This window comes from Coptis chinensis, chromosome 4, assembly GCF_015680905.1.
Source record: "Coptis chinensis isolate HL-2020 chromosome 4, ASM1568090v1, whole genome shotgun sequence".
Lineage (NCBI taxonomy): Eukaryota > Viridiplantae > Streptophyta > Magnoliopsida > Ranunculales > Ranunculaceae > Coptis > Coptis chinensis.
The window spans coordinates 1,687,240-1,698,956 of record NC_141459.1 but is presented as its reverse complement, the minus strand read 5'-3'; the positions used below and the strand labels follow the sequence as shown (position 1 = coordinate 1,698,956).

The window sequence follows — 11,717 nt, the reverse complement described above, 5'->3', positions numbered from 1 at the left end:
ATGCTTTTGTAATGAAAATTAGATAAGTTATCGTCATTGCCTCAGTAAATTTTTATGCTAGACCCTAGCTAATATCTTAAATTAGTAAAAATTTGAATCAATTGTGCATAATCAGATCTGCCCATGATGATGGAAGACAGAAGTTTTCCTGAAATTTGTTACGGATAAAAATTCACATTGTATAGCGTGTTGTCTTCAAATAAGCACAGCGTGGAACATCGGTCATTGCACATTTGCTCCATATGTCAAGATGTCAACCTTGGAGTATTGTGAGGAAAATCCTTTGGAGAAATGAGACCGGGTCGATTTTGTAGATTCAAGAGTCAAGATACGTACTTTAGAGCAAGTCCAATGGAAAGCTGCTAAATTGAGTTGTTAAAAGTGCTACATAACTGACACATAGGTTTTTTAGCTTGTCCAGTCAAATTTGGTTTCCTAAAATAAAAAAATCAATCCAATTGCGTTTTTTTATTTTGAATTGCTAAATGATACGGACGACATAGTTTCTGCCTTCTATTATTTTTTGAATTTTTTTTGGACTGGTGGCACAATTTTTACCGTCCGTCTCCCAAATTTATTTTAGCAGCTGCTAGTGAAAGTCTTAACTTTAACTGTATTTTTTCTTCTTTCCAAATTTAAGACTCTTTTTAGCAGTCCCATTAAAATGACATTTTTGTGGTTAGGGTGTTATATTTGCCTTTAGCAATCCATATAGCCCCCATTAGATTTGTTTTTAGCTGCTATAGACCCTTTTTAGCAGTCCATATAGCCCCATTAGGCAATAGTCTGATCTAGTCTCCACCGTATAACTATAGCCTTGACATAGAAGTATAGAACTAGAGAAGTGTCAATACGACAATACTCAATAGCATGAAAACTAACTCAATTGTGAATTTGTGATATGCAAAAACAAGGGGACATCCTAAAAACAACATCCTGTGACACGTGGCCTTTTGCACAATGAAGATTCAGGAAGTGTCGAGAAACCTCGCCAAAAATTTCATCAACGACAATCCAAAATTCCAAACCTCCAAACAGTCCAAATAAAGAGAGAGAAAAAAGAAGCATCAAGGAAAGATGTTTTTCTTCTTTGCTGGAGGAGTGCAGCAACAAGTTCGTCAAGTACTAAAACCAGGTGCAGGAAGGTGCATAGTATGCGGATCAAAAGCAGATCTAGTCGAATACGAAAAAGTAGTCAAACTCTTTTTTGTTCCAGTATGGCGTTGGCCAGGCAAAGAACCACTCATGCACTGTAACAATTGTTCTTTATTTTTCCCACCATCCATTTCTCCTCCCCCACCTTCTTCTACTACTCTCCCTCATCTTCTTCGTTGCCATTCTTGTGCTCGTGTCGTTGATCCTGAGTTTAGCTTCTGCCCCTTTTGTGGTTCTTCTCTTTAATCCCAAGGTGAAGAGTTAAGTGTTGGGTTGGTAGTGATTGTTTTCGTTGTTGGGTTTTTCTTTGAGGTATTTGTATAAACGGTTATGAACTTATAATGCATAATCATATGTCTTTTCATGTGATTTCTCTGTTACTCTATTTTGATTTAGTTTAGCTATGAACTAAAAATACATTCTTTGTACTCAAAAGTACTTCATTACAACTTAACAACTGAAACAGACCTAAGAGACTAGAAACATAAACTGCTAATATACTTAGCTTGATTCATATAATTATAACTATAGATAGATATCAAGCCACTGAACATCCAGGGGAAGTTCTATGCGTTACACGGTGCTACCATGCGACCAGAAGGGCTTCCATAGGCAGTGTTGGCATCTGAAAACCACAATGCCATCAAAAGAGCTTGATCTGGAGTACCCAGTAAAGCTCTGTTCATTCCATCAAGAACATAGAGTGGAGGGTAAATGAAGTTAGTTTTGCTGTAGGAATTAAGAAGTGCAGCAATCCCTTCCCTTAAGAGTGTCCTATAACTGTCTCCTGCGAGTCCCACGCCTTGAAGCCCTTCCAGTAAATTCATAAATGTTCCATACTTTCTAGCTGCGTTTTCGCCAAATATAGATGCCACTGTTGTATTTGGCCGCACCATCTTCCAGTGACATCCATATTCTGGACTTGCCCAGACCCTGCACAAATCGTAATACAAATAGTCACATTTTTCAGATAAGAAAAAAAGGACTAATTTGGACAGACAAGTCATCAACTTAGCTAATCTTTGATTTTCAGGTTGCCATCATAGAAATTTGTTATTAAATGGTAAGAACATCCTAAATATAGGACGGATAAAAAACAGTTCCCTGAAAAATAGAACTTCTAACTCACTCAGGTGGACTTGCAGAAACATCTGGAAAAGTAAAAGTTGGAGCAGTGGAGGGTGGAATGACTTGTCCCTCATGTGTTTGAGCTGGTCTTGACGATGGCCTCCATCTGGAGCAGAAGGGCATCGACTCGGCAGGTTGGCGCAGCAATGTACTCACTGTGTAGATATCAGTACAATTCACCGTTGACACAAGCCATGCTACTTGTTGGCCAGGTCCAGCGCCTTTCCCACAAAAACTGTTTCCCTCAGACGAGAACACCACAACACAATCACTTAGGTTCAAACCAAACCTGACAGTATATCGTCCAAACCAGTCTGTTGTCTCTTCCTTCACAACTGTATAGACTCGATTACTTGAGGTACAAGTTATCTTTACTTGTGTTCCTGCAAAATAAAATTAACGTAAGAAGAAGTGTTATAATTAAACATACAGCATATGGAATAGTTTAATGTGGATATAATAACATTACAATGCAAGTTTTGGAACTCACGCACCATAGAGTGGGTAATCATAAGCATTACTTATCACCCCGTCGCCGCATTGGTCACAGAAAACAGTGCCGGTGATGAGAGAATCACCTCTTGTTTCTTGCAGAAAAGCTAGTACGACAAAGAGGAAAAGAACTGATGTTAAGGGTTTTGAGAGAGACTCCATGGGAAAAACAGTGTAAAGTTCACTAGTGCTAAGTGAGATTCAGATTTCAGAGACTAGTTATAGAACTCTAACTCTCAAGTGTCCCTATATATAGGCAAGAGTGGATGGGTTTGAAACAAAACACTGCTTGTTCCATATGGGTAGCCAACTCAGTTTGCAAGATTACCTCAAAAATAAACAAAAAACTTAAATAAAAGGACAGCAGATGAAATCATGAAATACCACACTAGTTTTTTGTTCTGAAAGAAAAGAAAAATTGGAATTAAATGGGGATATACATGCTCCCTCATAACTCATACATACTAACATACCATGACATTTTAAGTTGTAATCTCAAATTGTAACGGTGATTTGCAATGGCCCTATGACCCTATGGAGCTTTGCCATGGCCACCGAACAGCTAATTTTTGGGACCTTTACCCGAACACAAAAATAAAATAAAATAAAAAGAGCTAATATTTGGAACCAATTTCTAGATAGACAGAAAAACAAATCATTTTAGTTCTTGTGCTGTGTTTAGTAATCACCATAATAAATATTCCGTTTAAAATTATGTTCACCCTGCATTTCACAGGACAAGTGTGTAGCTCTCTGGGCTTTGATAGGGATAGGGTTCATTTTCCGCGAAGATCAAAAGTGATCTGTTTTACCATGGTCAAAGTAAGAGATACGAACAGTAGTAAGCAGAATCTCATGATTAAGCGTAGTTTCACAATATTCCAGAGCCTGCTTCTTTTTCCTACTAGAAATAGGTGGTTGTTGTCCAAGGCTCACATTAATCACATGGGTTTCATATACCAGCTTGCAGGAATGAAGTCATTAAGCAAAACCTTTTTCCATTAGTTACAATCTTCAACCACTACATATGTAGTTTTCTATATAGTTACCACAAGTCCATAATTGTGTAACGTTATGTAAGTACTCCAACTAGAGAGACTTGCTCTGGTCACATGAAAAGCACCAAATGTGTCGAAATGCCACTATGGACCACTCATCAATTTAAATACGGTTCCATTCTAGTAAATCAAGAGACAAGTGAGTGAGCGAGTCTTTAAAGACAATTTTCTAAAACTATCTTAACCATTTCCATTCTTGAAGAGATTTTAGAAAGGGCAGTACGAATCAGCTGTCGGAGTACATAGGGGTGGAACTTGGGTCGGGTTAGTCCAAGCCCGATAAGCTAAAGCCCGACTTTGTTGATTCTAGGCTAGCATTTCAGATCCATAGTCCGGGTTTGGTATTGTAAAATCAAAACCCGACTCAATTTCAGATTGGGATCGGGTTAAAATATCAAATAATCAAAAAATCTGAGCCCGTTTGCATATATGTACGTATATATTTCATTCATTCTATTATATTATATTGTTTTTTTATATAAGAATTTATTCTTTTAAAAAAATAAGGTTGAGAATATCAATTTTAAAGAGAGTAATTGAATCAATCAGATTAGTTTCCCTTTCAAATAATCAAATCCCTTTAATTTAGTTAGAATATTAAATTTCGGTGTTATTTATCTCTTAATAAATTTTTTTAATAGTGAAAAGGCGTTGAGTTCTTCGCTGTTTAACATTAAAACCCGAGAAACTTGATCAACCCGACCAACCTGAGTTGGGCTTGGGCTGAAAATTTAAAGACTGACTAGGGCTTGGTCCCGGGCTCAGGTTGAGCTCGGGTTAGGTCTCAACCCGACCCAATCGGCCAGAGTTCCACCCCTACCCCTACAATTTTTATTGCAAACTTCCACTACCGCACTCTCAAAATTTTCACAACTATAGTGATAATATAATCAACAAAAAAAAATAGTATGAAAAAAAAAATAAAAAAAAATATTCCAATAAACCAACGTTTTTTTTTACTTCTTTTTTTGCATTTACAAAATTATCATTTATCATTTATTTTGAGTCTAAAATCATTAAAGAGGGACAAATGTGTCTTTGAATGTTTGATGGGTTAATAAGACTAAAACAAATAGCCAAAGACCCAAAGCCCAACCGGTCAGTTTGTATAATTCTAATCACTCATAACAAACCCGTAAGCTCTCTCTCATTTTTTTCACTCTCAATTCTTAAACAAGCGTCAGACCTCAACAAAAAACAAAAAACAAAAAGTAAATTCAGAAAGGACTTGCAGTGCAGCTTGTTGCACACTTGTCCTAATTATTTGTAAAACTCGTTATCATTATCAATAAAATTTCCACTGAAAAAAAAAAAAAAAAAAAAAAAAAAAAAAAAAAAAAATTAATTTCAATGTTAATCTTTTATAGTTGTCTCCACATGATTGTATGGTTCTATAGACTTATAGCATTATACGAATTGAAGTTAACAATTTGTTGAATTATACATTGTAGACTAGATTATGTAGATATATATAGACATATATAGTAGCATCAATTAATGACGTAAGTGCTTAAGTAGTGACTTTATCAGTCTATATTAAATTATTAGTAGTCAATCCACTATAGTTTTGAGAATTGAAATAAATGCATAGTTTTGTTAATATTTATTGTTTAGATTTTCTCACAAAAAAAATTAAAATAAATAAATTAAAAAAATTGCATACTTTTTTTGGGTGGGGTGGGGTGTGCACATAATCTCCCACCCCCTGACTTAGAATCCTGGCTCCGTCCGTGCCTGCTCAAGAGTTGAACCTAGATAAGCACTCGCCATAGATGTAAACCCTACAACTACTCCCACCACGTCACCATAGTGTGCCACCTCCCTGTTCGAAGCATAGGGACGTTCAAATATTAAATTGCCAAAGTCACACTAATTCCGAAATCCCAAACACTCTTGAACATAGTGAATACTTCTTTGTAATCACGAAACTCTCTGAATTGTGATAGAGTTGGTGAAACAATGCTAAAATAGATATAACATTAACACCCCAAATACAACATACGCCAAAACACACATTAATATTTCAACTGAAGAAGTGAAATGTTCTGATTGGCTGTAGAGATAATTCTTCAAATCCAGTAGAGTGTGCAGGATTGCATAAGAAAAACACGTGGATCAGATCATGCACGCCAATCTCCAAGCCCAAACAAGCAGCTCATTTGCAGAATCCGACTTTTGTTGGTCCTGGGCTAACATGTTAGATTCGTGGTCCGGACTTGGTTTTGTAAAATCAAAACCCGACTCGGTTTTGGGTTGGGCTCGGGTTAGAATATCAAAAAACTGAAAAACCTGAGTCTGTGTGCATATATATGTATATATATCTTTCAATCTTTCTATTCTTGTAAAAAATAAGATTGAGAATCTCTATTTAGAGAGAATAATGTAATCAACAATGTTAATTTCCCTTTCAAACAATCAAATCTCTTTGATTTCATTTAGAAGATTTCAATTTCAGTGTTTTTTATTTCCTAATTCAAGAAAAAACCTGAGAAATTTGACCAACCCGATATAACCCGACCCAACTTGAATTGGTCGAGCTAGAACTTGGATTAAAAATTTAAGGACCGAATATGGCTTGGTCCCGAGCTCGGGTTGAAACCTTTGAAATTCGGGTTGGGGTTGGGTTATGCCTCAACCCGACCCAACCTGCCCAAGTTCCACCCCTAGGAGTACATGGTGTCTATTAGCATTTAGCAGTTCAGCTTCTACCTAGTTTTATATACGGTAATACCCTTCCTTAGTAGTTACAGGATTATTTACAACTAGATAGTTAGGATAAGTCCATAAATATGGAATCTTACACAAACTAGGCACGCTTTCTGGTTACATGAAAACTCCAAGTGTGAAAATGTACATGGCTTTTCCCAAATTTGGTTCCAATCTAGTACGTTAATCAAGAGACAAATGAATGACTCTTTAAAAGGGTCCCTAGTTTACATTTTAAAAACGGATTTTTAAATTTTCTTATACCGTATTATAGTGCCCTTTTACTATTAAACATTTTAGTTCAGGAGATATTTTTCTCTTTTTGATTTCATGGATTAGCTCATAGGATCACCTTTCCATTTGTCTAGTGGATAATTGAATGGAATTTTGAGTGATATCAATCAATTACGAATTTGAAAACAATATAGAATGAAAGAGCTAGGATTAAAAAATGGAAACATACCTGGAAATGAATATGTACTTAGAGTTTAAACTCTTAGCCCTAATATATGTTATCTGGATTACTTGTGCTTGATCAGCTAATTAGTGACTGCAAGCAATCTTTTATTATTATTAATATATATACTGTGTTTTTTCACAAGGATTTCCCTTACAATATTGAAAAGGTCCACAACTGGCAAGTAATAATTGGACTACTTGCCTTTCATTTGTACGGTTGCGCGTTGAGTTTTAGAAAAGCAAAAGGCCTAGATTGTTGCATCACTCAATTTCACCTAGGAAAGTTGAACACCATTTCAATTCGTAAGATATAAATAACAGTATAACACCACACTTTGTTTGTTTGTTCTGCTATTCTCTATTCCCCTATAGAATTTGAAATACATTCAAGTACTCAAACACGATCGTTACAACTCATAGCAACCCAATTACCTACTAACATTTATCAGTTAAACTTCTATCATGATTCATGAGCATGGGTCTAGAACACAGCTGGGAAAGCTTGATCCATAGCCAGAGTTGGCCTTCTCAAACCATAATGCCATCAGAAGGGCCTGCTGGGGGGTACCCCTTAAAGCCCTGTTCATTCCATCCAAAACATGTAGTGTAGGGTATGTAAACTGTGTGTTGTAGTAGGAATTAAGAAGAGCTGTGATCCCTTCCCTTAAGAGTATTTTACGATAGTCGTCACCTCCTTGAATCCCTTGAAATAAGTCCATTTCAGTTCCATACCATTTAGCTGCATTTTCACCGAAAACATCCGCTACCTTCGTATCTGGCTGTGCCACTCCCCAGTGACATGCATACTCTGGCCTTGTCCACATCCTGTCCACCCATTGAACTATAAATAGAAGAACTGATTCGCAAATTTTTTAGCAGTTCACCAGAAAAACAAAAGAAACATAAATAAGGTGAACCTCATGGCCTAATCTGATACTGGTATGCAACCAAGAATGAAACTGATGCAACTCACTCATGCGAACATGCTGAAATTGGAGTCTTGGGTAGCATGACAAGTGGGGTATCCTGAACAAAAGGATCTGGTGCTGAAGCTAGGCTTGATGATCTCAAGCAAAAAGGCATCGACTGGGCAGGTTGGCCAAGCAACGTGTCTACTGTGTAGACATCGGTATCATTAATCCTGAACGCAAGCCTTGCTTGCTGTGAAGGTCCTGCCTCTTCCCCACAATATGTAAGAGAGTTGCCACCCAACGACATCACTGCTTGGCAATCACTTGCATTGACATCCAACCTGGTCCAATAAGTTCCATACCAGTCCGTTGTCACTCCATCTACAAGTACATGTTCTCCATCAGCTGAATGACAACCTATTGAAACTTCTTTTGCTACAATTATTCACAGAGATGAAAAAGAAAAAAATGTTTAATATGACACGAAACAAAGGTTATTGTGAAAAATATAACAATGTTGGGGAGGAGTGTTGGGATCTCACCATAGAGTGGGTAATCATTGTCCAAGGACTTATGCCCCCATCTTTGCATTGGTCACAGAAAACACTGCCAGTAATTAGGACATCACCTCTTGTTTCTTCTACAAATGCTACCAAGAGGATCAGAAGAGATGAACACAAGAGTTTCGAGAGAGAATCCATGAAATGAAGAAGACAACGTAGAGATTACTAGTGTTAATTGTGATTCAAAATGAAATTTAGAACTCTCCGTATCTCTTAATAACTAATTACTTTGTGAAAAAAAAAGCACTCAGGCTACATGCTCCCAAGTAACATTTGCATGATTTCAATGTAATTAGTTCCTTTTGTGAATAAAATTAAGGGGTTATGTGCCCAAATAGCTTTATAAAACCAAAAAAATAGTTTAGAAAGTCCAATTGGAGTGGCTCAAATCCGTATACATTACTACCTCATAAAATATATTCAAACGGTAGACATGTTGTGTCAAAATACCATGAAATTCGTATGATGTGATCATCTCAAAATTGCAATAATGTTTAGCAATGCTGTTTCACCTAACACTTACATGAAAGTTTGCCAAAAGAAATCTTGCAGTAAAACACTTCTCTCGTGATATACAACTTGGGTATTTTAATTGCTCTTATGATCAAAACTTTGATCTGAAATTTTATCGAAACTGAACACCAAAGGTAGTTCATTAATATTACTCGACTCCAAATTGAAGTTCCTTCGGCATTTTTAGTTTTTACTGACCCTATCTAGGTCATTAGGTGCACCATTCCTTCAACCCGGATGGACCTCTATTAAAGTGGTCATGTCTTCAGAATTGTGGCTATTTTTCACGGCCCATACGCCCATGTCGACGAACTGTGGCAAAGATGGCTGCAGACTGCAGTACGTGTTGCTGAATGCTGAGAACAAGCACGACCACAACTACTGCATCAGGACGAGATATGGTTTAGCACAATACTGTAAAGCAACGTAAACTTGCCTAGAAGTTTGGTAGTCTTTATATATATATAATAGCATTCCCTTTTAGTGCTATATGAGGGTGTCCATGTCTGTAAATTTTAAGTACCCTGTTTACTCACGAGAAATCAGGAGAAACTCGCGATTTAAACTCCGAAAATTGATCAAACCTAAACCTGATTTAAACCCCGGCGAAAAATTAAACAAACCCAAAAGAAAAAACATACATGAATTACCATAAAATTTAAATTAACACAAATTTAAAAATGAACCCTGAAAAGAAAACATCCTTTTGAAAAGTGTGAAATACATGAATTACCATATAACATTTAAATTAACATTGCAAATTGTAAAAATGAATCACACCTGAGATGCAAGAATAACAACATCCTTTTGGAGATAAAGTGTGAAATGGCTAGTGAGATTGAAGCTTCCAGTAAGCCATTTTCCTGGAGGAACAATAAGTTGAGCCCCACCATCTGAACTAAACTTGCTGAGATCAGCTATTGCTTTTTTAAAAGCCTCAAAACAATCTCATCTAGAGTTTCCCAGAATCTCCAACTTTTCCTAAACAATGTAGCTAATGACAAAAAAAAATAGGAGACAAAAAACTAAATTACTAAAAACAATAGTTTCAATCGAAAATGATTTTCCTAAAACCCTTTCGATTTGATGCGTCATCCACTGTGGGATTTAGATATTTATTCATAGTTAAGGATTTCAAAAATCACAATTCTAGCCACAATAATTACAATATATTCCAATTAAATTTATGAATTTATAATTTTTCAACCCTATAATGTAATTTCTTAATATATATATATATATATATATGAGATTCAATGGGACGTTGGGCTTAAATAAATTATATACCAAACCAACACAAATTACATGTGGAAAATTAAATTATATAAAAATAACATCATAAAAATATATAATATAAAATAAATAATAACAGAAGCAATAATGACAAATATTTTAAAATATATATAATCTTGAATGAAACTAACATAAAAAACAATTAATGGGGAACAAAAAACTAGATGCAAATGCATCAAGTAACCTCAAATAATATTTATCGAGAAATCGAAATTGGATTCAAATGCAAGTATTAAACTAATCTTAAAAAGTAATTAATATAAAAATTGGAATATGGATACAACCGCATTAAACTAACTTCAAAGAATAATTAATGGGAAATCAAAACTTGGATGCAAATACATCAAACTAACATAAAAAAAATTAAATAATTGTCGGGAAATCGGAAACTGGATGCAAATGCATTGAACTAATCCTCAAAGATTAAATTAACGGGAAATCGAAAACCAGATGCAACTGCATTGAACTAACCTCAAAGATAAATCAATTATAAATTGGAAACATGATGCAAATTCGTGGAACTAATCTTAAAGAATAATTAACGAAAAATTGAAAATCGGATGCCGCAACTGCACTGAACTAATCTCAAAATATAAACTGGATGCAAATACATTGAACTAACCTCAAGAAATAATTAATGGAAAATTGGAAACTATATGCAAATTCATTGAACTAACATTAAACAATAATTAACGGGAAATCAAAAACTATATATGCAAATGCAACCTTATCAAATACTAAAAGAGAAATCGAAAACTTGATGCAAATACATTAAACTAATCTCATATAATAATTTACGGGGAATTTTAAACTGGATGTAAATGCATTGAACTAGGGGTGGGAATTTGGCCCTAACGACCCTAACCCGGCCCTGACCGACCCGACCCTAAGCCCTATAAAGCCCTCACAACTAAAGCTCTCATAGAGTTTAAGGCAGGGCCGACCCGACCCTAAGGCTTTCTAGGGCAGGGCTAGGGCTAAGGTTTTGAAACATAGGCCCGACCCTAATTCAGCCCTAACCAAGCTCTAGTTATAATTTTACATTTTCACTATAAATACACGTACCATAATTGTCCAACTCTTTGTTAAATATTGTAAATTAAAATAACATTGTCCTTTGTAATTTATCACTTACACCAAGGGTACTTCCAATAACTTGTCTTATATAACAAAAACTTGTCAACCTATCTAGCAGCCATAAAGAACAATGAGCACTAGCCTAATAAAAAAATAAGACTTTATATTCCTTTGATTATCAAATCAAAGTCTATAACTTATTATTCTCAATTCATTTTCCTACTTACTTCTTATAAATTATATTTTTATTTACATCCAAGCCAAGTCTAGAACTAAAAGTTTCTGTCCACACCATTAAAGCGAAATACATAGTAGACATTTGTAACACAGAAACCAAAAAAACAATCTTTGTCTGAAAAATG

At 35.5% G+C, this 11,717-nt stretch overlaps 3 protein-coding genes across 3 annotated transcripts; 1 reads left to right on the top strand and 2 right to left on the bottom strand.

Annotated features, from left to right (window-relative positions):
* The first annotated feature begins 929 nt into the window (after nt 1–929).
* Nucleotides 930–2,431, top strand: LOC147501089 (uncharacterized). Its single transcript, XM_086606123.1, has 2 exons — nt 930–1,408; nt 2,301–2,431. Exon 1 carries the CDS (start codon nt 1,078–1,080, stop codon nt 1,399–1,401), a length of 324 nt encoding a protein of 107 aa, XP_086462249.1. The 5' UTR covers nt 930–1,077; the 3' UTR covers nt 1,402–1,408; nt 2,301–2,431.
* Nucleotides 1,462–3,078, bottom strand: LOC147501088 (uncharacterized). The gene is made up of 3 exons (XM_086606120.1): nt 2,778–3,078; nt 2,285–2,666; nt 1,462–2,088 (listed from the first exon to the last, which is right to left on the bottom strand). The coding sequence occupies exons 1-3, from the start codon at nt 2,935–2,937 to the stop codon at nt 1,722–1,724; spliced, it is 909 nt and encodes a 302-aa protein (XP_086462246.1). The 5' UTR covers nt 2,938–3,078; the 3' UTR covers nt 1,462–1,721.
* A 4,387-nt stretch (nt 3,079–7,465) lies between these two features.
* Nucleotides 7,466–7,822, bottom strand: LOC147501087 (uncharacterized). The gene has a single exon (XM_086603730.1). It carries the CDS (start codon nt 7,820–7,822, stop codon nt 7,466–7,468), a length of 357 nt encoding a protein of 118 aa, XP_086459856.1.
* Nucleotides 7,823–11,717: the final 3,895 nt, after the last annotated feature.

Excerpts from the sequence above, each read along its gene's own strand:
- LOC147501087 (XM_086603730.1), bottom strand. The coding sequence starts at position 7,822 with ATGTGGACAAGGCCAGAGTATGCATGTCACTGGGGAGTGGCACAGCCA.
- LOC147501088 (XM_086606120.1), bottom strand. The coding sequence starts at position 2,937 with ATGGAGTCTCTCTCAAAACCCTTAACATCAGTTCTTTTCCTCTTTGTC. Across the intron at positions 2,667-2,777 it reads TTATGATTACCCACTCTATG|GAACACAAGTAAAGATAACT; the intron begins GTGCGTGAGTTC and ends TTTATTTTGCAG. Across the intron at positions 2,089-2,284 it reads GTTTCTGCAAGTCCACCTGA|GGTCTGGGCAAGTCCAGAAT; the intron begins GTGAGTTAGAAG and ends CGATTTGTGCAG.
- LOC147501089 (XM_086606123.1), top strand. The coding sequence starts at position 1,078 with ATGTTTTTCTTCTTTGCTGGAGGAGTGCAGCAACAAGTTCGTCAAGTA.